This window comes from Leucopleurus acutus (genome assembly GCF_964270905.1).
Source record: "Leucopleurus acutus genome assembly, chromosome: 4".
Lineage (NCBI taxonomy): Eukaryota > Metazoa > Chordata > Mammalia > Artiodactyla > Delphinidae > Leucopleurus > Leucopleurus acutus.
In genome coordinates, this window is record NC_139146.1 from 22,651,516 (window position 1) to 22,679,125 (window position 27,610).

At 37.3% G+C, this 27,610-nt stretch overlaps 1 protein-coding gene across 1 annotated transcript in view; it reads right to left on the bottom strand.

Annotated features, from left to right (window-relative positions):
* LOC309961323 (bifunctional heparan sulfate N-deacetylase/N-sulfotransferase 3) overlaps nucleotides 1-27,610 on the bottom strand; it is a gene marked incomplete at its 3' end in the record, with an annotated part of 137,838 nt that overhangs the window by 23,756 nt on the left and 86,472 nt on the right. The window contains exons 6-8 of the mRNA XM_082838472.1: nucleotides 7,345-7,527; nucleotides 4,409-4,505; nucleotides 244-367 (exon numbers count right to left, since the gene is read on the bottom strand). Coding sequence (XP_082694598.1) covers nucleotides 244-367; nucleotides 4,409-4,505; nucleotides 7,345-7,527 — 404 coding nt within the window. The remainder of the gene's footprint in view (nucleotides 1-243; nucleotides 368-4,408; nucleotides 4,506-7,344; nucleotides 7,528-27,610) is intronic.

Here is a 27,610-nt window from a genome sequence, read left to right on the forward strand (position 1 = left end):
ATCAAAGATAATTAATGCAAATTAAAATTACATGTAAGTCTCTTGAGGCGACAAGTCCCTTCATAACCTGAGAAAAAGTTTGTTATGAATAATTTACGTGCTCCTTCTATTCAATCAGTTTCTAAGGCACGGAGGATGACTTTTATTTGTGGCTACAAACTTAAATGTTTATAATTATAAGCACTAATTTTATACTGTGCACAGTACATATACTTTTAGATTTATACTAATAACCCATCTTACCAATCAATCCCCCTGTGGTAGTTATTTCTATTAAAGAACTGTACCTCCTCAAAGGTTTTTGGGCTGGGGGAGTTACTAAGGATGGAAGGATGCATAACCAGGAACAAATACAAAGCAGTGGTTCCTGTAAAGATAATAGAGGTTCAGAGATTAATTAAAGAAAAACACAGTTTCCTACTATTAGCATTTCAAAGTCATTAATAAACTAAGTGTTTCAGTGATCCAAACAGATACATATAGATACTCCTTGAATTAAATTGAATAGATAACCAGCATCTTAAAAGAAGCAAATTCTAAAAAATGAGGACAGTGTGATGTGAGAAAAGGCCTGTTGCAGGAACTGGGAGAACTGGCTTTTGACCTCAGTTCAGTCACTGACTTGGTCTGTGTCTTTGGCTTTTAGCTGCTTTGTCTTGACTTATTAGTGGAAAATCTCCTGCCTTGATTATTTCCTAGGCTTTCTCTGAGGACAAAAAGACATATTGTATCTGAAGATATTTTGATATTAATAAAGTACCATATAAATGAAAGCTATCATTATTTAATATGAGATGTTACATTATCAAATGAATACTTGGGTTTCCCTATAAAGTTCTTCCCAAGGCCTATGAAAGCTTATTAATTTGAGACAGAATTTAAACTTTTAACCAGTTTAAGTTTGAATGCACTTACATACCTATAAAAAGTAGTGCCAAAATTGTTTAAATTGCTAAATTTGAAAAAAAATTGGTGCCCTTTGTTAGTGACATGACAAAATTTGCAGTTTGGGGAAGAGAATGGCACATCACAGGTACTCATATAGATTTGTTAAAATAACTGTCAACAGCAATATTCTCTAAAACAATGAATTGGAAGAGGCAGTGTTCCTAGATTATATCTGAGCCAAACAATGAATATTTTATCTACGATCACAGATAACCTACGCTATACAAGGTAAAAATGTTCTTCACAAACTTGACTTAAAACAGTGCTTCTCAAACTTTAGCATGCATCATATTCACCTGGAGGCTATTAAAAAACAGAGAGCTGGGCTCTATCCCAGTTTCTGATTTAGCACACTTTGAGAATCACTGACTTAGAAGAAATATGGGACAAAATCTAAAATTTATTGGGAAAAATATGTTCCATTACTTGAAATCCATAGTAAAGCTTTCTAGAGCATGATCTTTATTTATTTATTTTATTTATTTATTTTTAAATTTTTGTATGCGTTGGGTCTTCGTTGCTGTGTTCAGGCTTTCTTTAGTTGCTGTGAGCGGGGGCTACTCTTTGTTGTGGTGCGTGGGCTTCTCATCACGGTGGCCTCTCTCGTTGCAGAGCACGGGCTCTAGGCGTGTGGGCTTCAGTAGTTGTGGCACGTGGGCTTCAGTAGTTGTGGCACGTGGGCTCTAGAGCGCAGGCTCAGTAGTTGTGGAGCACAGGCTTAGTTGCTTTGCGGTATGTGGGATCTTCCCAGACCAGGGATTGAACCCGTGTCCCCTGCATTGGCAGACAGATTCTTAACCACTGGGCCACCAGGGAAGTCCTAGAGCATGATCTTTAGAGTCCGATAACTTCTAGGATCAAGAGTTTTATTTCCAGCACTTACCAGCTGTGTGAACTTGAACAAAAATATCTAATCTGAGTCTTAGTTTTCTTATCTGTGTAGTGGGGAAGAAAATACTTAGCTGTCAGGACTCTATGAGAGTCAAGTGAGATAATCTACATGAAAGTACCTAAATAGCTCCATATCTAAATATTAGTAAGGTATTTTTGAAAATAATTTTATTGAGATAGAGTTCAGTAATGCATTTTTTAAAAATTGAAAAGAATATAGTATTTGTAAAGACAGAAAGAATAGCTATTACAATGTGAAAAAAGAAAATAGATTAATTCCATTCTCAGTTCAACTGATAACATTCTTTTCTGAATTTTATTTTTAAGAATTGTATTAAACCATGTTATTTGTTTTTAATAGCATGATGAGCATTAATAAGACAAACAAAAAATGAATAAGATCTAATCATTTGCATAGTCAGTAAAAGGCATACTGTAATTTATCAGTGGTCAAAAAATTGTTAAGTTGCGGTGTTTGAATTCTGTCTTTATCTACTCATATTCTTGGGTCTGAATAAACTGTCCTGTGTGTGTGTGTGTGTATGTGTGTGTATCTCAACTGCATAATCATAGATACACATGTTCAAAAAAAGCTTCAGTTTTTATATTTTTGTTAGTTTCAACACTAAAAATATTTGAATATCCAGATGACTATACATTCATGCAAAATTATTCAGAAAAATACTTTTGGCAAAACTAAAGATAAAAATGAAGCCAATTAATTTTTATGGAACTGATATAAGAAGATATGTTTGTCCATTTAAAAAATAATCTCATAAAATATCAATATATACAACAATATGGATGAATCTCAAAAGCAATATGCTAAGTGAAAGAAGTCCAACACAAAAGATTACATATTTTATGATTCCATTTATGTGAAATTCTAGAAAAGGCAAAACTATAGTGGCGGAAAGCGGCTGTGGCTGAGGATGGGGGAGAAAAAGACATGGAGATCATGGAAAAGACTCCAACAAGTACAGGTTTCTGGTAACTGACTATACTGCTGACCTGAATGAATAAGCATTTTGAGAACTCTAATAGAAAACTGATGAATTCATAAAAGTGCTAACAAAAGATCAAGATAAAAAAAAATTAATTACATGGGACTGAGTGAACTGATGAGGATGATTATAATTTTTGTGACTCTCTGTTTGAATTAAAAAAAAAAAATCCCACAAGGACTCAGAAGAAAAAGACATGGAGAAACTTTTTAGGGAGACAGAAGTGTTCTAAATCTTTAATGTTGTAGTGGTTATACCACTGTGTGCAATTTCTAAAATTCATCAAACTGTGCATTTAAAATGGGTGAATTTTACTGTGTGTAAATTATACCTCTATAAAACTGGGAAAAAATTCAATTTCTATAAAAAGAAGATAAAAAATCCCCTTCCAAAGGTAAATGTCATCTACAAATTGTAACGTAAACATTTGGAAACCCAGAGGAGTTGAAGATGACAAGTAATTATGTCATCTATGATATTGAAATGTCTGCATATCTAGCACAACACAAGAAGCATATCCTGCAGGGCTTTCTGAGGCAAACTTGATCTGCCAAGCTTCAGAGAGATGTGATTGTTAATGACAAAGCTATGTGATGACAGTGGGAGTTTGCTAAAGAGACTTTCAATGTGTTTCTAGTTGCTTCTTGACTTTAAATAGATAAGGACAAGTGAAATAAATAAGGATAAGAGAACTATTTGTCATATTTATTATTGTTTTCAGATTGATATTTGTAAATGGGACTGAGAAAACGAATAGGCTAAACTTACTGTGTGCATTACGTGGAATTCTCCCCAGTTATTTCTAGAGAAATGAGGAAAGGGAATGTATTCCCCTTAGGAAGGGTTGAAATGGCTGTTTTCGGTGAAGCTAGAAATGAAAAGCCCCAAATAATTTATCATGCAGGATACAGTTTGAATGTCTGGCATTTTAAAGCTTCCACTGGGCTTCATTTTAATACTGATTCTTACAGAGACAAGAAGTTTAAGGGAAAAAATTGCACACCAATTTAAGAAAAGGTGCCAAAGATTTCTCCTGGGTATGAATAAATATCTTTCTTAGCACAAAGTTTTGTTTATGTCTAGGAATTCTGCTTGTCAAACATCTTTTATAGACTTTTAGAAAATAGTCATTTCTGCAAGAAATAGTCTAGAAATAAACTATATCAGGAAGATGGCAGGAAGAGGCTAAATTTCTGGAAGAGTTATAGGTACTTACATGTGTCCATCTTGACTTTTGATGAAATCCTGTCAGTCACTCTCCAAACACGTGATTAGTTTTGATTTTAGAAATGTTAATAACACCATTTTTCAATTAAGGTCTTTGGAAAAAACATAACTTTTGCCACCACATTGACTGCTGGATATTCAAACTGTGTGACATCTATTTTCATCCTTTTTACTTTAAAAAACACATTATTGAGCTAAACAAAGATTATGTCGGAGAATAAAATGTTATTCATTCATCAATATTTATAGGCAGTTTGAGAAGTCATTGTGACATGAATTCACTGTCTTCTCGTCAGGATTTTTACAGTTTGGTTAATTATAACATAAAAATTTCTCACCAGTTTTCTGGGGTCCTATTACCAAGAATTTTGGTAAGCGATCACAGGTTTTTTCTTTAGACCAAATGTCTCTGTGGCGTTTGTCATCACAAGGATTCTAAACAGGAGAAGAAAACAGAGATGTATTTTTGTGGGTGCCCATTGTGTGCTAGAGTTTTTCAACTTCTGTCCTTGAAAAGATATCCCAGGAAACAAGGCTATGTGTCTCTTTTTTTTTTTTTTTTTTGTGGTACGCGGGCCTCTCACTGTTGTGGCCTCTCCCGTTGCGGAGCACAGGCTCTGGACGCGCAGGCTCAGCGGCCATGGCTCATGGGCCCAGCCGCTCCGCGGCATGTGGAATCTTCCCGGACCGGGGCACGAACCTGTGTCCCCTGCATCGGCAGGCGGACTCTCAACCACTGCGCCACCAGGGAAACTCTGTCTTCTTCCTTTAGTGAAGGTCTTGAAGTGGCATCATGGAAGATTTCAAAGAACTCCTTTCCATAATGAAGTTGAGTGTCTACTGAGGAGGTGAGGGAGGGGAGACATTTCCATTATGGGAAAAAAGCTTCATAGCACTGCAGGTTTAATATTTTTTCTGCTATTGGCAGTTCTATGTCTTAATTGTGGGTTGTGTGGTTTAAGTTTTAAAATAATGAGCTTGGGCTTCCCTGGTGGCGCAGTGGTTGAGAGTCCGCCTGCCGACGCAGGGGACACGGGTTCGTGCCCCGGTCCGGGAAGATCCCACATGCCGCGAAGCGGCTGGGCCCGTGAGCCATGGCCGCTGAGCCTGCGCGTCCGGAGCCTGTGCTCCGCAACGGGAGAGGCCACAACAGTGAGAGGCCCGCGTACCACAAAAAAAAAAAAAAAAAAAAAAGATAAAATAATGAGCTTGTTCGGCAGAGACTGTGCTTGCGCTAACCTAAAAGAAGATACACTCTCAGCATTCAATAAGTAACTGAAATTTAAGGTGTCAGACTTTTATTCTAAGTAACTTTGAGCTTTCCTGCTATGCTTTAAAGGGAGATGGATCTGGCTGTAATAATATTTAAAGAGACAGCAGATTCCTTTCAGCTGCCTTCCAAGGTCAGTATGTATGTCTAAAACTATAACTTTACAGACTGTGATGCTAAAAAGCACTAAATTTCAGTGAAAGGGTAAAATGAGGGTGAATTACTACCTTAGGGAATCTGCTTTTGGTCTATAGTAGTTAATTAAACCAAACCCACTGTGCAAGATGTATCTAGAACATCCTTAATTTTAACCTCTAAGTGCATATTATGTAAAGAATTAACAGCACCTTTTAATATTATTCAGGAATAGGTAAATAGGACATTCTATTTCTATTCAATTAACACTATAGATACGTGCAGTTAAATAAACCTGCTTATTTAGCATAAGCAACAGATTTTAAGATTAAAGTAAGGGTATTCTTTTTGGCTGTTGGTCTAGAAAAAAAGTGGTTTCACCTGAAATAATAATGATTTCAGTTTAAAATTAAGGTGTTGGGCTTCCCTGGTGACGCAGTGGTTGAGAGTCCACCTGCCGATGCAGGGGACACGGGTTCGTGCCCCGGTCCGGGAAGATCCCACATGCTGCGGAGCGGCTGGGCCCGTGAGCCATGGCCGCTGAGCCTGCGCATCTGGAGCCTGTGCTCCACAACGGGAGAGGCCACAACAGTGAGAGGCCCGCATACCGCAAAGAAAAAATAAAAAAAATAAAAATAAAAATAAGGTGTTAAATTAGCAGGAAAGTTTCATGTCTTTCCAGTGGCTAACACCTGGTGATGTTCTGTAGTGGTTAACATAAAAAGATGGGTGTTTTAAAATTTTAACTGCAAAATAATATGCAGTGATAATTTTATAACCACCAACTTTAACCTACTAAAATGTGTAGTTACGTTTCTTCTTGGGGTTATCTGTTTGTGCCCAGGAGGCAATTAGCTCAAGTTCAGAGCTAAATGAAGAGAATATAAGTGCAGAGCTTACTGTAACTTCAATCTGTGAAATTTACTGAATTCTGCTTCTGAAGATCATTATTATTATACCATCAGCTCTGTCAGTAACTCTCATTTAGAACATTGATTCAGAGCGCAGTGGCCTGGAATTCTTTCCCATAGCAGCTGTATGACCTTGCTTAAATGTCTCAGCCTTTCTGTGCCCCAGTTTCTTCATCTGTAAAATGGCGATAATAACTATACCTACCTCAAAGGGTAGTTGTGAGGATTAAATGAATGAACATATGTAAAGAACCCAGTCAGACATGTAATAAGCACTATGTAGTTATTTGCTAAAGATTATTACTTTCCCCAGATCATGGTGTGGGGAATCTAAGCTCAAAGTATGTTTTTGCAATTCTAGACACATGAGAGTGTAAGCTTTGAAATCTGGGTCATGCCTGGAACAGTTTGAATATGCCATGTTTATGTGACATTTTCTCTTAAGAAGCTCAGTGATTTTGTCACTAAACACTTTCCTCATGTCCAAAGTAATTCCCAATAATACTTTTGAAAGCTGACTATATTCTGCAGCTGCTGGTGTACCTCGTGGTTCAGAAGCAGATGTCAGTTCTTAACTCTTCTCACCTACCCCTGTAATGTCATTTAGTCATGAGAGGTGATGTGCTCAAGGCTGACCAGCTGGCTACCTGTCTAACACACACCTAAACCATCTTCTGCTCTTTCAGCCTATTGCAATCTGCAAATTGATCCCTCAATCCTGATTCAAAACATTGTATCCACTGAACCTCTCACTGAGCTTTCAGAATTCCATAGTTTCTAATGGGCACAGGAACAGAGAATATGGCCCACTATGAAGTTTCTCAAATCTACTAACGTACAAAACGTATGTTATTTTTTCCCCAGGATGTCTTCACTTTTCAGATTTGGATTACCTCATGAAACTCCAAGATATGTTTGTGGGATTCATTAATAATACCAGTCATTGACCCAATCTTACCTGCCAGAGAGGGTCTTTTTGATCAGGAAAGAGCTCAAAATATTTATGAGCCAGCTGCACTGGAGGCAGAGTCTGAAGTCGTAAGTTGGTCCAGCTCTGCACGAAGTTGGCTAGATTGACAAATGTATATAATCCCAGTCGGTCATTCCCATAGTTAGACAAATGGGTCATGAAAATGCTGATCTGAAAAAGGCAAATGAACTTCAGTGTAAACACAAGTTATTTTAACCCTAGGGGGCAGTGCAATCACAGCAATGCTAGTTTTTCTTAAGAAGTCTTTGCACAGGGTTTCAGTTCATGAAATGTTTTTGAATTTTGGACGTATCTCAAATACTCTCATTATATTAATACACTCTGGAGGATGTGTTATTAGCAAGACTTGGTGAGCATTTTTTTCCTAAGGTTTTAATGTATTTCATAACAAAAAATGAGTCCAACTGCCACAGACCCACGTTGGTGCAATTCGACTGATGCTGAATAACATCCTAGATGTTCACACATAGTGGCTTCATGATATGTGAACTATTCATAATTTGAGGCAGCAGGAGGTTGGGATTTTGTAATTTCAATCAACTTAATCTGATTTGTAACATAGTATGCAGAATTAATGGATATAAATAATCAATGAATTGTGATTATTAGCATTAACTGAATAGCCTCTGATTTGTATTTATTAGAGGTCATAATGACAAAGGACTAGTGAATGAATTTTTACTAAAAGAACTATCAACTATTTTCCATCAATGACACTCTGAAACCCTTTTCCATATTTATTGAGTCTACTATTTCCAATATCAGATACCTCCTTTAAGAAAAGTTTTCAGTGCTCGGCTAGATAAACTATTCCTATGGAAGCAGGTGTCCTGGATTGAATCCACACATTGAAAAAAAATTATAGCAAACATGGGGATCTTTTTATAATAAAATAAATTTGAATTCTTTAGGTTTAATTCAATTGGTCAGGAATGTAGAATGGGCATTTTTAAAGCTACTGCTTAAAGTGAATGCAAATAGCTTTTGTTGGTTAGTGTTGACAAATGGAAATAATTCTGCATGAGATTTTCAATGGTAATGAAAACCACTGTGGCGTTTATGCTACTATAAAGAGATCATAAACGTAATTCATGGGATAATAGTGTGCTCCTAAAATATATAATGTCATATGAATGAATAGTAATAATGGTTATTATAATCATCATAATAATGAATATAATAGGTTCATTCATTAAGAGACTGGCTGAGAGAAGTATTTAAGAAAATTTATTGAGGTTAAGTGGCGGAGATGAGAGAAAGTTTTGATATAAAAAATCAGAAAAAATATAATTACTTACAACTATGAATAAAAGGAAGCAGTAAAATCCTATATTATATAGAACAAATCACAGACTTTAACATGAAAAGCTTCAAGTGTGATCAAGAATATTTAATCGTGTTTCTATTCACTCTGCCTGAATATATTTTAAATCTTAGAACTTTCACAGACAAAATACTTTAAGGGTGATTTTAAATAGCTACCAGCAGACTGATGCAGTCATGGAATTGATAAGTAAGACTTTCAGCTTACCATTTGGGGTATTTGTGAAAAATGAGACTTTTAAAACCTAACCTTCTGGTTATTTTTTATAGTAGCTTCAATTGTTTGACCTTTCTCACCCCCTCCTTTGTTTCCTCCAAAATTTATCAAAACAGTAGTCTATTGAGCGATTTAAGAAAATCATACCTAAATTTGGAAGTTCTTTCCTGATAACCGTTTGAAGCAGTCTTTCATCATTTGTTTTATATGCTACATTTTTCAGTGTGGCCCAGTAACAATGGCAAAATGATACTTCAAGTGCCTTTCTATTAAATTTTTTTCATACAATGTAAAAAAAAATATGTTAACCTAGTTAGCCACTAATTCAAATTTATCGCTTTATTTTTCTGAAAAATTTATAAAAAAATCTGTATCTATATTTCACTTTAATATCTGCATTGGACAGAAAATGAAAAACTTAGAGATATTGTTTGACTTTCTGATACTAATACATTTGACATCCCTTTGAATTTACTTTTCAACCTTGGAAAGCATTTATGCTGTGACATTTAAAGCAGAGTGCCACTTTTTTACTTGTATGAGTGTAGAAAGTAAAAAATGCTTCTCTCTCTGGTAAAAACAGAAGTGGCCCAAAGTGAGTATGAGCTGGTTGATGACATCGCTTTTGCTGAAACTGAACCTGACTGGCAAGAATTAAGGTAATACTTATAAGGTGTTGAACTTAATCCTGTAAAAGAAAAGCTACTTAACCTCCAACCAGGGAAACTTTCCTAGGTTTTCAATTCTATTTTTGTATATCAACTTTAACATAATACAAAGTGTACCATAAGCAAAAGGACTGCTTCAAAGTGATGGTTTTATAATGCATGTCACCTCGTGATACTTTTAGGCTTTCGACTCAAGCCTGGGATTTGTTTTGTGCTCCTAAAGAAATACAAGGCCACAAAAGGAATATATAATTGTTCAGGACATAAAACTCTTCAATTTCTTTTTAAACTTTTATTGGGGGGTGAATCACAATATTCTCTGTACACATGGAACATTGTACATATCTTTTGCTGAACATGTCACCTCTCCAAGTTTTCTTATTAGTTTTGTTAGGAAGGTATGCACGACAAGCAACAGCACAGGTGGGAACAGATATATAAAGAGAAGGTTTTGGTAAAAAATTAGCTTGTTTTCCAAATAGTATTTCTTCTTCTGTTCTGATCTGTGACAACTATAGTGTCACCTTACTTCTTGGCACTTCCTCACCTGACAGCAATGTCTGCATGGAATAGAAAGAAACAAAGAAGCAGCTTGAAAAGGTTGCCATTTCAGGGGAAGTAGATATTAGTCGTTTGCTAAAGAAGATGCCTTTATAATTTTAAGAGTGTTTCAGAACTAAGGGGTTTTGTTTTGTTTTTAAAAAAAGGATTGAATGTGTCAAAATAAGTTATCTTTACTGTACATGCAGAATCCAATGAGAAGGAAAATGTCAAAAGAAGTTACAATTGCATTTCTATAACAGTTTTTTGCTGTAAGCAAACTGCAAGCAATTCTCCTTGTTACCCAAAAGACTAATCAGCCGCTTAAAACTCAAATCATTGGGAACTGCCAAAGACATAAAGTTTATCTGATTAACAGCTGAAAAAAATTCTAGCCTGATAAACATAGATTTGTATAACAAGATACTTATCTATGATTTTTTTTCTATAAAAGGCAAATGGTAAATGCCAAATATCTTATATACTGGCATTTATGAGAAAGGAAACAGATACCAGTTGTAAAAGCATGGCTAAGAGAAAGATGTGGGAAGCTTTATCTATACTTTCCAGCCTCTGATAAGTTCCAGGTATTGGAGATGGACGAATCACTACCAAGAAGAATAAGGAGCGAAACATGGGTCCTGGTGCAAAAGCAGTTGACAATGCAGTAATTATTCTGTTTGTTTTGAGATGGTCAGGGGGGAGGGGAGAGGAAGTTAGGGTATAAAAAAGTATGTTACTTATAATATTTACTATAAACGATGCCATTTATGACCATGCTGCTTAGTTAAAATCCACAAACATTTTTCTTATCCTATTTGCCAGATGCTCCGATTGGTTCTGGAGGGGAGCAAATATAAATATGATGCTCATTCTTTTTAAGTCTTTTTTGTGAAAAAATTTAGAATTCAAAAGACACAAAAGAGTTTACAATGAAAAAACTTTTTCCTCCTACCTCCATCCTTTAGCCAACCAGTTTTGTTTTGTTTGGTATCCTTCCAGGTGACCAAAGGTTCAAAAGCCTTAGCATATATACAGATCACCTAGGAAGTTTATAAAAGTTCAGATCACCAGGTCTTACACTCAGAGATTCTGATTTTCTAGATCTGGAGGGTGGCCTGGTACCTGCATTTTAGAGGATCATCCCTAGTTGTCCAGATGCAGGTGCCACTGGAATATGATTTGAGGAAAACTGGCCAAACCCATTGTTTATTCCCATAGAAAAGATTTTGTTCACCAAAAGCCATCAGCTTTTCTGTAGTGATCCTTTTGAATACATTTTACAAAAAAGAACATGTAAAGTTTATGAATATTTTGATGTTCTAGGCTTAGAGCTAACCATGGCACAAAGAACAATTTGGTAAGTACCCTTGGCTATGCCTTTGGAGGGCTTCTGCACTGCTGACATATTTGTGGAGACACGTAGAAGATTGCCAAAAAGAGAACTGGTCCGTATAGACATGTGCAATTGGTTCCTAAATCCCCTTCAATCCTGTGTTGTTATTGTTGTTGTTGTTGTTGTTGTTTGCGGTACGTGGGCCTCTCACTGTTGTGGCCTCTCCCGCTGTGGAGCACAGGCTCCGGACGTGCAGGCTCAGCGGCTGTGGCTCACGGGTCCAGCTGCTCCGCGGCATGTGGAATCTTCCCGGACCGGGGCACGAACCTGTGTCCCCTGCATCGGCAGGCGGACTCTCAACCACTGCGCCACCAGGGAAGCCCATTTGTTGTTTTTTTACCAAAGCAAAATTCTTCTCTGTTTCCTCATGTACCTCTCAGATACATATTATCTTATAACTTCTCTATTTAATAGGCTGCTTTTCATGTTCATTTTTACTTTATTTCATAGCATTTAAAATATTGTCTGGAAGAGGACAAGCATACTGTAATTAACTTCTTTAGGGGAAAAATAAGGAAAAGTTTATTTTTATGGGGTAGTGATCAAACTGTGGAAGTTTTATTACCATGAAAAATATATGAGTTTCATCACTGTCAAGAATGGTACTTCATTACATGAGTTTGTCTCTTTCTGGAAAATAAGCTAAAAATTCTGAGGAGAAGACTCTTCTAATGAGGCATTGGGCCTGAACCTCCAATTCTATAATTTCCCAGTTCAAACCATCTAATAGTTCCTCACTGCTTTCTGAACTAAGTAAAATTCAGGATGTCACCCTAAATTACACCATGATCTCATGTTACCTTTCCAATCTTATCGGTGCTCCGGGTACCAGTCAGTTGCTTTGCTTACCGCTCCCCAGTGTTCCCTAGACTCACCTACCTCAATGCTTTGTTTATGCAGTTTCTTCTCTCTAGAATACACTGCCTCACTTTTCTACTTCTGTCTGTCCTAGGTATCCACAGGGTCACATTTACCTTTTCAGATCTTTCTAGGCAAATGAAATCTTTAAAAAATTTGAGCCCCAGAGCATTACAGTTTAGTCTTTCTGACATTTTCTTACTCTGACTTGTATTATGCTTTTAAAAAGTGCTTGTTTTATTTGTGTCTAGATTGTAAGTTCCTTGGGGGCTGGCATGGGGCCTTTTTCAACTTTATTCTCTGAGCTGCCTATGATATATAGTAAGTGCCTTGAGTTGGCACCAATAATCTTGCTTAAAAAGTTGGGAAATCTAGGGTCAGTTGTTTTTACAGTGCCATTCATTCTGGTAATCCTTTAGCACCATTCAAACTGTGACCCTCCTCAAGGATTTATTCTTGTCTCTTCCAACTTTGTCCCTGTCGCTCTGTACTCTTTCCGCGGAACTCTGGCCTCCCAGTCTCCGTTTATTTTTTTTTTTTACCACCCATTTCCTTCTGTTTCCTGTGAAACTTCCTTCCTTTGTAAAAAAATGATATCTTTAGGACTTTAACTTTGACCTGCATGGTGGTTAAGAAAGTGGGCTCTGCCACATACTGACTTAAGAAGTTAAACTCTCAGTACTTTAATTTACTTAATTAAAAGGAAAAAAAGGGGCAGAATAATAGTAACTACCTCACACGGTTGTTCTGATGATTAAATGTAATAAAACATTTAAAGCACTGCTTGACACACAGTAATTGCTTAATAAATATTGCTTTTGTTGTTATATTACTGTGGTTTTGCAGGAACATCATTTCTCATTTATAGCTTGCTTCCAGCAGCTCATCAACCTTATCTATACCTCTAGTCTCTTAATCCCTTCATTTTTTCCTGCATCTGTCAATGTTCATCTGATAGTGATCAGATGATCACTGCCTCCACCAGGCAAGATTCTAGGGTCAATAATTTGAACTTCTCTCCCACTATCACCCTCAGATTCCCAACCTTCTTTTTGCTTTCAATGCTCTGCAGGTCTGAGACTTTGGATTAATTTTCCATTCAATTTCTTCACACCCACATATGAACTTTTCAGCACAGCTAGAGAAAAAAATATACAACGGGAGCTATTCAGGTCACGTAAGCACACGGTCCCCAATTTCAATGGAATCCTGCATACTACTGGCTACTCTTTTTATTCATTCTTTATCTCCTTGCTCTTCAGTTTCCTTCAGCAGCTATTTCAAACTCTCATTCTTCTCTGAGGCCTTTTGCTCAGTCTTCACTCTCCCTAATCTCCCTAGTTTGTCCCCATGATTAATGAGGAGTAACGGTCATGAGGCAGGAACTGTTTCAACTTCCTACCCCTTTCCATAGATATATGTCTTCTAAAAATTCCTCCTGACACCTTCAGTGTCAGGCAGAAGTGTTCCATTTTGTTTTCAAGACTAATATATCTCCAAGTGCTTTTTATCCCATCTACTTTCAACTCCCAAGAAATCTCATTCTATCACTTATTTCTGTATTGTCCTCTATTTTTAATCCTCTCTACTAGTCCTTCCCTAATGCCTGAAAACATGCTTGAGTCTCTCTCTTCTTAGGCTCTCGAGTTTTTTTCTTTTCTAGACACTGTCCTTCCCAGCCAAGGTCTTCAAAGGAGCAGCATATACGTGCTGTCTTTACTCCTCATTTCCATTCACTTTTTAGTCCTTTGTCATCTGGCTTTTGTTCCCACCATTCCATTGAAAATGCCTTGCCAAAGGGGAGCAACTCCAAATATAACATCTGCAATCTTAAAAATTATTGTGTAACTCATACATTAAACACTTCAGATTCATGGGATATAATCATTAAAGTAACCCATCGCTTTTTTGCACTGTCCCTTTAACGTTTATTCAGTGTGGGCGGTTTTCCCCTTATCCCTGGATGAAGGCTAGGGAAGGCAGCATGGCCTCCCTAGTTTCTTCAGTGAACAGAGAGCTCTCATGCAGCTTTAGGTTGCTAACACAGTCTTGATTTAGTAGTTTAAATCTCCTGGTCCAGAAAATAAAACTCCAAACTTGTTGCAATATTAAATCTTCTCCTGTCTCTAAGCTGTGACCTGGTATAGGAGAGAATCTGCAAGAGAGGCTGGGAAGAGAGCCTGATTGATTCTTCTCCAGTGGGTGATTTTATTCTCCATCTTGCTAGCTGAGGCTTCTCATCCCTTAGTGTTTGGGACATGGAGATGAAGGAGGGAGAGGGAGACAGGGATTATTACCTGATTGATAATGTGTCAAAAGATGGCATATGTGTAAAGCCATTTGAGATCTTTGGAGATATTCCTCCTGGCCCCCAGCAATGCAATTTCCTTTACAAGGCTAGTGCCTCCCTCAGTTCCGTGTCAGGAGCCCTTTTAAAAAGATTCCCAGGTAACATTCCTACTAAGAATTCTACAGCTGGGCCCTGAGATTTAGGGGCCTTTGATCTGACTTTGGAAAAGAGGGCACATACTCTTCGATGTGGCTCCCTCCTCTTTTGACAAAGACCATTTTAGCCAATCTCTCTCTCATGCTTTAGTTTTATGAGTCATGGGGCAGACAGCAGCCCAATATGTCCCTCTTCTGGGAACACATACCAGGAGCTCTGTGACCGTTCTGGTGACCCTCACGCCAGAGCTGAGATGAGCAGCAGGGCAGTCCTTCACCCTCTGCTCTCCTGTGGGTAGAAAGTGGTGGGGATCATGCTCACTGCACAGCACAACTCTCTCCAAAAGTCTTCCTCACAAATTCTCCTTATTTCCAGAAACTTGATCATTTGATCTGCGACGTGGGTGAGACATTTGAAATTTTTTTCACGGTGGTTGGTCTCACTCACAGCTCACTTTGTTGCTTATATCTTCCATATTTTTGTGCTGTTACAACTGTTTTACGCTAAAAATCATTTTCATTAATTTTATCACCTTGTCCAATGGAAGTAAAAAAAAAAATGTCACTTTCAAGACTTAAATTCATTGAGTGCCGTTTTTCTACCTGGCTTGTGCCTTAATCATCATTTAAGAATCTCAAAAAAAAAAAAAAAAAAGACTCTCAAAGGAAAGCTCAATTGCAGAATAATTTGGCAAGGGACCCCTAACATTTTGAATCTGAGATCTGATGGGCTTTACAGGAGAGCTGGAGGGGTAAATCAATTGCTCTCAATTAGGGACAGGTTTCAAAGGTACAGTGATGAGGTCAATGTAATTTAAAGCAATTTAGCTTGGAACATTTGTCTTTCTTATAACATTTATGTCTCTCACTTAATTTTTCTGGCTATACATTCAGAACTGCAAGTTCAGCCCTTTTATTACAAGCTAATGATTTAACATTTCTTTTGGGTACCAGAGGAAGTAATTCTATTGGTTTAATGCATTGCCATTACTTGAGCTGCTGAACAAATGTTTACACGCACAAGAGTGCTTACAGCTCTCAGACCACCAATTTTCAATGAATTCTGATATTGTCTCTGCATTACTCTGAAAGACTCTGTTGCAGTTATTTAGAGACTAGACAACAGCTGTTCTTGTTCTATTAGACTTACAAAGTGACAGGATAATGAATAGTTACAGCTTATGATAGATTTAAAAATGATTAATTAAGAGAAATCCTTATTTAAGCAGCAATGTAGTACAAAGGTTATATTCAATTTTGCAATGAAAACCATTTTTTTTTTTCCTAGTGGAAGACACTTTGTTTCTTAGTTTTAAAGCACTGCCTCCACAGCATAATGAAGATGTAGAGAGGAGATGAAATTAAACCTCCCTTAAGGTGTTTAATTTAATGGAAAAACACCTGACAGAATTAAAAAAAGAGAATCCTTCAAGTAAATGGACCCACATGAAAATCTGATTTTGGCTCTGTGAATGAATTACATTTAGGTAATCACAAAGAACAGCTTCATCATCAGGAGGTTTCAATTAGCTGTGTTTGCGCATAGAGCTGAATTCACCCTGGGGGCAAAAAATAACCATGCCAAAGACGTATGTTTATTTTGTAGAGAAAAGCTAGGTTTTTAAAAGCTAGGAACTAATTGTTGTCAAGTTTCTGAATATTCAACATTAAAAATTTTCTTTTTAATTATTTATTTTAAGGCAGGCCCTCTAATAAAGTGATTTGTAAAATGCGGACAGATTTTGGGAGCATCTCTTTTGTAAAGAAATTTATGAAGACAGTGAGAACTCAGAGGACAAGAAAGAACAATACTAAAGAATAAACACTCACCAGGTATTAACCGAGTCACTGAGGTCTCTATACCTTCAATGAGAGGAAAAATACCAGGGCTTGCTTGACGACTGGGCCTACACAGGCCACAGCTTACTATTTTGATTAAAAAAAGACATTTTAAGAATAAAATGTTTGGCACAAGACAGCAGAAGTGAAGTAGTTCTTTCAGGGCTTTGAAGGAGACCAACCCAGATAGAAGAGTCAGCTAAGGTGCCTAACGAAACTTAATTAAAAGCAAGATAACTAGAAGGGCATTTCTGAAGAGATGAGTAAAGAGAAGAAATAGAAAGGATTCCAAACCCTTATGAGTCAGCACAGCTAGAGGCCACCTACTGCCAAAGCTGCTAGCCGGTGGAAGGCCTCTTTCAACTGTAGTGAGAACAATACCATGACAGAGGTTTCTGAAAGGTGATGAGGTCACAAAAGATTGTAACTAAACCAAGTATCTATTTAAAAATAATTGTAGTAGGAACCCCACATTTGGTCTAGTTTCTTATTATTGCTTTAAGCTGTAAGTCCTTTAAAATAACTTAATTATAGATACAAATCTATAAGTAAGACTGTAATGTAATGAGGAGTTACATTTTCTAAAAGTGAATTATCTGAGGAATTAGGTAAATCAGCTTAAGAAGAACTGGAGTTTTAAAATGTTTCCTTTCTGAAACTGTCAACCCTTTCACACAGCAGCAACTACCCAGAACTACACATAAACAGGTACAAGGAGATTTAATGAGGTTATGAAATTTGAAGTGTAGATTCCATCTTCTACTAAGGTCAACATTTTCATAGTGACTTAAAGGAAAATTCTAAAAATATTTGCCTGGATATTATCGTCACCATCACCATCACCATTACAATCAGGCAAGCCTCAGACAGAACTTTGAAAGAACTGCAAGGGTTTTTAGAAATGGTTTCATTAAACACCAATGTCTAGGGAATAGTGCCTGCTGAATAAGAAAATTTGCCTTATTTGGTGGATTACTAGGCAGAGGGGAGGAGGGCAGTTTTCTCCCGTCCCTTCCAACTATGAAGGGAATTTTCTATACTTTTCTAAATATCGCTCCCATTTAAAGCTTTACATAGACCTTCACTGTGACACTCACTTGTTACTTTGGGTGAAGCAATAAACTTCCACATGTTCAGATGCTTCATCTGTAAAGATGGGATGATAATTATATTCCCCAAAGGCTCAGGCTGCAATGCATGATTTCTTAACTTCTCTCTCTGCTTAAAGCGCACAAACTAGTACTAGACTTTCCACATATTTCTGTTCTTGGACGTCTACATTCTTCCTTTATAAAAATTTATCCCTCACTCCCAACTTCTGATATGTTCTCTCTCTAACCGTATAGCTACCACTCTGACTTTAGGCCTCACTGCTTTTAAAACTTATTTTGGCTAGGTAATATTGCATCATATAAAATTCTAAAGGCACAACAAGGTATACAGTAAAAAATCTTCTTCTTCCTCCTGTCTTTCAGTCACTCAGTTCTTTTACCAAGAAGCCACCAACATCATTGTTGTGTGTGTTCTTCCTGAAATATTCTATGTATACAAAACCAAGTATGTATATGTATTCCTCCTCTTCTTTATTTTTAAAACACAAATGGAAGCAAACTGACACACAGTTTTATGCCTTGATTTTTTTAAACTTAAATCTTGGAAATTGTTCAATGGGTGCATAAGGGACTTCCTCATTCTTAATGTATAGATGTACTATAATTCTATTGTATGGATTGCTCTAATTATCCAATGAGTCCTTGTGATTTTTATGCTACTATGAATAACCTTGTGGGTGCATCAGTTCACTGTTTTGCAAGTATATCTGAGCATAAATTCTTGCAGGTAGAATTGCTGAGGAAAATTTGTGCATCTGTAATACTGATAGATATTGCCAAGTTGCTTTTCATCGAGATTGTACAAATTTATACTCCTACTAGCAATGTGTAAGGGTTAGGCCCTGTTACTTTTTGCCTGAACCACTCTAATAACTTCCTGAATGATCTGTTCACTTTTATTTCTCCCAACTCTGTTATATCTCTTATGCTAATACCAGAAAAATCCTCCTAAAGCAAAACTCCTTTGCTTAGAAAATAGTAGCAACTCCTTATTTTCCACTAAGTTAAACTCCTTTACCTGGCACTCAGAATCCTTGATGAAACAGGCCCATATTCCTTCTTGAGTTTTATCTTCCCCCACATACACTCTCTAAGGAACAAATGGAACTACTCCTTATTCTCCAAATGCACGTGCTTTAGGCCAGGCATCCATTTCCTCTGTAAAGGATGCTTCTTGGGACTTCCCTGGTGGAGCAGTGGTTAAGAATCTGCCTGCCAATGCAGGGGACATGGGTTTGATCCCTGGTCTGGGAAGATCCCATGTGCCGCACAGCAACTAAGCCCATGTGCCACAACTGCTGAGCCTGCGCTCTAGAGCCCACGCGCCTAGAGCCCGTGCTCCACAACAAGAGAAGCCCACGCACCTCAACGAAGAGTAGCCCCCCACTCGCCGCAACTAGAGAAAGCCCACGTGCAGCAATGAAGACCCAACACAGCCAAAACAAAAACAAAAACAAACTTAAAAAAAAAGAATGTTTCTCTACCTATGTGTCTTTCAGGCTAAATTCTATCCACCTTTCAAGGACCATCTCAAATATTACCTACTTAAAGGTCAAAATTGCTCAGCCCTTAGACTTACGTTCTTTATTCTGCTAATAGTCAGTGTACACTTAGAATTATTTATTCTAATAAACATTTCTATTATAATCATTGACTTTTGGTTCAGACATAATTCAAACCTTCCTGGTTATGTAGATGCCTAGATCACAGATGACAGGAAGGAAGGGGTCAGAAGCAGGATGGTGCAATGTTTCTAGTGTGAATGTTGTAGAGGGTGGTGACAAGGAACACATATATATTGCATGCTCAATATATGGTGGCTCTTATATATTTTTAATCTCATCACGCATAAGGAGGCGGATATTACGATCCCTATTTTATAGTCAGACAAGCCAGATACCTAGAAGACAGCTGAGCTAGTATCTAAACCCAGGCCTATCTGGATGCAAAGCCTAGACTCTCTCACACTGCATTACACTGACATATCTGGCAGAGAACAGCAGCCAGAAATGGCTAATATCTTGAGCTTTATCTCTGAAGATGAAGAAAGAAAAACCTACAAAAAGCTGATATATGAACACTAGCATCACTGACTGGAACCATCTAATGTAAAGTGCCCTATACTCTGTGGATGTCAGTTCATTAGAGCACAAGGAGATAAGCAAATCATGTGCAGAACAGTCCGAGTTAGAAGGCAGGGAAAGGTTTACTGTATCTAGCAAGACTTCCATTCTATTTTTTTAAATGATATGTGAATGAGTTAACTCTATCTGGAAAATGAACTCACTTGTCTGTCATTCTGTAAACAGAGGATCAAATGGGTAGGGGTGTGTGTGTGTGTGTGTGTGTGTGTGTGTGTGTGTATGTGTATGTGTATGCTCTTGAGTTTTTCTCTTTCTCTTTGAGTGTCTGTTTGTATGTCTTGAGGCCCATCTGCATAAGTGAAAATCTTCCCTATTTACACGTAAACTATTATCACTATAAATTGGGAGGTAAGGCTGCTCAACGTTAGAGAAATGTTAGATACATAGAAAATAGAAGCAACGATAATATTAACGTTATTGGGCTTCCCTGGTGGCGCAGTGGTTGAGAGTCCGCCTGCCGATACAGGGGACACGGGTTCGTGCCCCGGTCTGGGAGGATCCCACATGCCGCGGAGCGGCTGGGCCCGTGAGCCATGGCTGCTGAGGCTGAGCGTCCAGAGCCTGTACTCCGCAACGCGAGAGGCCAGAACAGTGAGAGGCCCACGTACAGCAAAAAAAAAAAAAAAAAAAAAAAAAAAATTAACGTTATTATTATTAAATTAAAGAGAAACCGAACAAAATTAAATAAATATTTCTAGAATTGACAGTTTTTTTGGCGTTAACAGAAAGTGGAGTTAAAAGCCACTTTAATATGAGGCCAAGCAATTGTATACAGGTATAGAGTGAGTGAATGCTCAAAACCGTTAGGTTTGTTGACTCTAATTTCAGATTAAACTTGTTATAAACAACTGCACTCATGTAAGAGTTAGTTCAGCTAACGCTCCTTGCCTTCCAAACTTATCAAATCCATTGCTTTTAAGTTCTAAATGGTATTAAAAAACCAGTTAATAAGAAGTAACAATATCTTAGAGTGTTTTTTGTATTTATATAGATCTATATATCTAAATACACATGCACATATATGCACATGTATACACACATATATGCACATTTATATATGTTATAAAATTATATATTTTATAATATATAATAAAATTATTTACCATTTTGATTTAATCTTGTACTTATTGACTTTAATTGACAGAGATTTATCATTTCAAATGTTACATATTATGCTAATTTTTGGTAGTTGATTTCTTTTCCTTTTAAAGTGAACTAAATTTGGTAAGCTTTTCTTATTTATAAAATAATTAAAATGAATAGAGACTATTAAAAATGTTTTAGTTTGCATATATACATGAAGTAAAATGCTTTCTAGAATATTCAATGAATATGATAAAACACTTCAAGTATTCCTTGAAATTCAATAGGCATTTAAAAATACACTTTAGCATATGTATCCATTATGTTTCAATTACACTTTAATGAGCTTTGGAGATGTAAATGAGTGGCTATTTCCCATTACATGTTTCTTTAGCATTGTTACTTCTTAAGAAACATAAGAAACCAATAGGATATTTTGTACAGAAATTTGGCGATTCATACATACTGTCCTTGAAGTAAAGTATAAAAGCCTTCCTCCTTTGTGCCTCATTTCATTTGCCAGTTGAGTAAGAATGCAGGAAAAAAAAATTGATAGAGAACAAGGCACTTCATGGGAAATGTAAAGGCCTAGAGATGGTTTGTAACCATTCCGCTTTCATGGTCAGAGGGCTCAGGTGAGAATGCAGACCATAAATACCGACATGCTCATTATTAGATTAGATCAGGTAAGTATAATTTATTTCTTTGGTATGTAGAATAAAAGCACATTTATACTAATCAATTATGGGCACTCGATATTGTGTTATTACACAATATTGAGTGAATTAGTTAGCTTTCTCCAGAGAAATAGAACCAAAGGACGTGTTCATGCACATATGTGTGTGTGTGTGTGTGTGTGTGTGTGTGTGTGTGTGTATGGTAGATGGATATGCTGGAGACATACCAGTATACAAGGGAAGAGTTGCAGTTTGAGTTCAAAGACAGTCTGCTGGCAGAATTTCCTCTTTTTCTGGCCTTTCCTCTTCCATTCAGGCCTTTAATGATCAGATGAGGCTAACACACATTATGAAGGGTAATCTGATTTAGTCTATCTACTAACTTAAATGTTATCCCATCAAAAAGTATCTTCCCAGAAACATCTACAATAATGTTTATCCAGCGTTAAATGTTATCCTGACCTACCATGGAATTTGTAAAATTATCCATCACAGAGAAGATGAATACTTTTTTAAAAAAGGGTTCATCTTCTTTTTCAATACCAAGTGTAACAAAACAATTCATTAAACTGTTTTGTGTCATGTGCTTTCTCCTTAGAACTAGTTTTATGAGAGTTTTGCTAGGAAAGAAGAGGGAGAGAGATGTGCAAAACTCTGCAAAACTCAAACTAGGACAGAGGCTCTGTGAGTGAGGAGGTGCCTTAGCCACCCTTTCACTACCCTGGGTAACTGGCAGGACCTCCCATTTGAGCGAAAGCCTCTGTGGTACATCTATGCAGACTGGGGCCGAGGCTTCTGAGTTTCCAAACTCAGTCCAGATTCCCTTATCCCTGCCTGACAAACATAGAAGCCACAGCCTGACAAACATAGAAGCCACAGATCTGCTGGCTTTTGCATAATCATGCAGCTTAGCCAATGAACAATTAAGAGGATGTGAAAATGCAATTATTTTAGTTTCAGTTTCATCTGAGGTCCAAAGATAAAAGCTGTTAAATCCTAAATTTCAGAGTGAGAGCCTGGAGCATTTGTCTTACAAGGGAAGTGGTAAAAAAATCTTTGGCTATTTACCATCTTGAGGATTGTTGTTACTAAAGAATTTGACAGATCTTTGTCTCTGGTTCCTGGGAGGAAAACTCTAATCCCTTAGAATTTCCCTAGTGATAGAAGTTCTTTGTTATTCATGGTGGGTCCTAATAGTGTATGCTTTGGACCCTACATAGCTTATGCTAATGAGATGACTTCAAATAGGGATAGGCTAAGCCAGAAAGACCAGTCATGTAATTAGAGGGTTTGAAGCTTTAACCATGTGATATCAAACTTAGCTCCTCTGAAGGAGAGGAAGGAGAGGGCTGGAAATTGAGTTCTATCATGTGGCCAGTGATTTAATGAAACATGCCAATGTAATGAAATCCCAATGAAAACCCTGGATACTGAAAGTCAGTGGAGCTTCTTGGTTGGTGAACACATTGATGTGCCCGGAGGGTGATATGCCCTGATTTCCCCATGAGCGGGCAAAGAAGCTCTGTGTTCTTTCCCAAACCTTGCCCTCTGTGTATCCTTGATAGTAAAACTGTAATCATAATTGTAGTCCTGAGTCTCTGTGGGTCATTCCAGGTAATTATTGAACTTGAAGAGATAGTGGGGACACCTGAATTTGTAGCCAGTTGGTCAGAAGTATGGGTGGCCGGGGGATGGGGGCATATCCCCTGGCCACTTGGGGCTGGCATCTGAAGTAAAGGCAGTTTTCTTGAGAACCAGGCCCTTAAACCTGTGGAGTCTGCTGCTAATGCCAGGTGGTTAGCATCATAACTGAACTGAATTACAGTACACTCTGTTCAGGTGGACGAAGAATAGGATATAAAAGAGACAAATACTGAAGAAATTGAGGGAGTTTGAAAATTAGAAATTTTCTTTAATGAAAATTATCAGCGTACCATGAGTGCCCTCCTTCTGACTCCTGTGGAGGAAGTGGTGCTATTTTTTCGTCTTAAGACTAGAGCATCAAGACCACACGGAGAGATTAATATATATTTTCAAGATTATTTAGGGAACTGCAAGTGAAAGCTTAATAGAAGAGACAGCAACTTTTAAACCAGTGAAAATAGTAAAAGTGGGCAATACTTTGTGATGGATGAGTAATAGTTATTGATATATGATATTGGAAGAAACAAGGGTATTACATGGAACTGAGAGCAAGAGAAGCCTTAAGTTAGTAAAAGAGTGAACACTGAGTGAAAACTAGGCAAGATAAAGGTGTGAAAAAGAAGAAATCAGAAGAAAAACTATCATTTCATGGTTAAAGGGAGTTTAGTTGGTAGTACTGGCATGGATAGGCTATTAGATAAAAAAAGGCAGACAGATTCAGGTGGAAGTCTTTAAGTACTCTCTGTGAGGCAAGAAAACAATCAGTGAGATCAAGGCTAAATGCTGGAGCACTGAATTGATGAAGTGAGCCAAAGGGTGTACAGCCAAGTCTGAGAGAGGGCGGCGGGTAAATATATGGTATATTATAAAGGCAGCGTGAAGTCCTCCATAGACTGTCATGAATGACCGGGGTTCTGGGTATGGGTTTCAGCTGTTAATCGTATGAGGGCCATGGAATGGTGGTTCAGAGCAAAAGAAATGTCAACATTAGAGGTGACAATGGGGAGGCAGGTAGAAGGGAAGTCACAGAAAGGGATTCTTAAAAAGGCTACTGAAGATGAACTCAAGGATGTTTGCATCTGGACGAGTGTCTATGCAGAGGCTTAGAGAGTCAAGGAGAAGTAAAAAATCAGAATGAAAACTGTGCCAAACATTTTGTGAATGCTCATGAGTCTTCCTGAATTGGAAAGAGTGGTGGGAGCATTGAAACACAAAAATGACATCCGACAGAAATGTTTAAGTTAGCAGCATGCTATCAAAATATTCCATCTCCTTTCACTTGGAAGCATAAATGCTTAGGAACATACTGGGCAGCGCTGTTGAGAGCTCTGTTCAATGATGGTTAGTTCACAGTCCAGGCAGCCATTCAGAGTTATGAACATATATTAAAAAATTCTGAACAGAATGGTGCGCTACTTCCTATATATCACTACTTCATCAGATCTGATTTCTCTTGTAAATATAAGTAGGGATCATTTGCAAAATAACACAGTAGAATTTCCTGTGCAGACAGATGCTTTTTATATTTATAAAGCTTGAGCTCCTTTTTTTTTCTTCTTAATGCTCTGGGAAACTGGAAACTGATATGATATTTTTCATATCAAGTTTAGTTTAACATATGGCAAAGAGCTCTGTGAGACTATCTCCAAACTTTGCAGTTAACAGTTTCCAGCCTACACAGGAAGCGAAGCTGTGCTTCTGACGCGTTCCCATTATATGGGAAGACCGCAGAGAACAGCCTAAAGTTAAACCACAAAAGTTGTGTTTATACAAAGCGCAGCATTCAATTGAAACCACAGTAGCACAGAAAGCTTCACTTGATGTTTCAATTCCATTTCTACATTGTTCTAGCAAAATATTTCAAGGTATATCAATAACTTAGTAGCTGTTAAGTCTATTCTTGGCTTTTACTTAAACAAAAAACAAGTTCTATGTTTGGATACTGTCTATTCTGAGGGGCCTCAGTTTAGTAATCACCTTGTGTTTGTGAGTCTTCTACTAGATTCTTATGTATAACAAAAACAACAAAAGCAAACACCTCATCCATTCAGAACCCTTGGAGAAGAGAATTAGGATGACCTTTGTGCAAAATAACTTGTAGGTACTACATTCCTCCTGTATTACAGAGTATATGGAAAATAAAGTATTGAGTATAACAATTACCTCAGCATTGCATAGAGTTGTATGTCTTGTCATAAAGTTGTTCTATACTACCACATAACTATGCTTTTTGAGTTTTTGGGTGCTTTGTAATAGGTGGTTTTTTTTGGGGGGGGTGTCCTACTCCTTTGTCAGCTTTCATTTCCCACTGCCATTGCTCTAGTGTTCTTTCTCTCATGTTCTAATGTTTGTGTGTCCCTTAGGATGAGAAACCAGACTAAGAAGTGTGGCTTAATTCTGTTTAAAAATGAGGCTATTCAAGGCTCTGAGTGTGGGTCAGGGGTATTCTATCAACGAAGCACAATGACAGTAGAATGGAGGACCTTTCTCTTACTATATGTTTATCTTTGGTCTGATTAGGGAATCTCTTTGAACCCAAGTTTCCTGATCTATGACATGCCTCATAGGATTGCTGTTAAGGTCCAATAAGATGATATACACGAAGCCTCACGGAATTGTTGCTAAAATGAAATAAGGTCCCTTCTAAAAAGCATGGCCTAGTACAGAACAAGTTCCCTTTGTCTCTTTCCCTCCTGCTCAAGGGCCCTTCTTGCTTATTGCCTTGTTCTTGCTTCAGTCCATATACTTGTTAAAGGGAAAAAGCAGAATTACAGAAATATAATTATTCGTGTTTCACCTCTCATCCTATGGAATTTTACAAGGTGTTAATATTTTGAAATTTGAAGAAAAAGATACTCAAAAAGTACTGTTGAACCGAATCCCCTAATATGATACCCTTGTCTTAAAATAATTTGTTTAAATGGTAATTCATAATTAAACTGGTTTGATCATTCTCTGCTAATAGGAACTCTTGTGTTAGTACTTTAAAAATCAGTGCTTTACCCCTTCTTGTTAAAAAAGATGTTGGAAACTCATTAAAGAAAAATTATAGGACGAAGTGAGAGAGTAGCAATGACATATATACACTACCAAATGTAAATTGGATGGCTAATGGGAAGCTGTTGCATAGCACAGGGAGATCAGCTCCGTGCTTTGTGACGACCTATCGGGATGGGATAGAGAGGGTGGGAAGGAGGCTTAAGAGGAAGGGGATATGGGTATATATGTATACATATAGCTGATTCACTTTGTGGTACAGCAGAAACTAACACAACATTGTAAAGCAATTATAGTCCAATAAAGATATTTTAAAAAAGAAAAATATAAAATACAGAAGAGCAGAAAGAAAAATACCAAAATTTCAACATCCAAAGATACATTTCTTTTCAGTATGTATAGTTTATGTATAGCTTTTTAAAACAAAATTTTGATACTTTTGTACCCTATTTATACATAATATATCTTTTACTTCTTATGTTATTGCCTAATTATTCATACACATAAATTTTAAAATCTGCATAATAACCTAAGTGGACATAATTTGTTTATACATTTCCATTCAGTTGGACATCATTTATTTCCATTTTCTTCCCTCATTACAATTAACACTTCTTTCTAAATCTAGGATAGATTCCTAGAAGTGGAATTACAGTGTTAAAGGATATGAAGGTTTTTTTTTAAGGCTTGCCAAGTTGGAAAATGGCAATCTCAGAATGCTAATTTTAGTACAGAGGACACCTAGCCAAGCCTCCCTGGCATTTAACTGTCCCGTTTCCTCCAAATGAATGTCTTAGCCTGTTTCACTACGGATAGCAATCTCACCTGGGGTTTGCTCACTTTACTGATGCCAGTACAGTAAGCATTCAGATAGCCTGGTAATATTTTTTGAGCTTTGATTTCTAATGTCTATTAACTATCTGGCTTCTAATAAGAGGTACCTGTGTTGTTGTTATTATTAGCGCATTGGTCCCTTAGTTGGCTGTGAGTTCCTGACACACTGAATTTACCAACAAGCCCTACTTAATACAGTGTTCACTGGTTTGGAAGGAAAGATGTGGCCAACCTACTCATCTTGGAGATCAAAAGGCCCAGTTATCTGTGGGACTAATACCTCCCCTGAAAACAGTATCATATGACCTTCAGAAAGAACCACAGTTCTGCTGAGACCTAAAACCAAAACATCAGGAACAAATATATGCAATGAAAATATGGCTTCTGTGAGGGCCTCCAGCCAAGACAGGAAATTACTAATGCCTGTGATAGGCAGCACCATGGTGTAGGGCCACA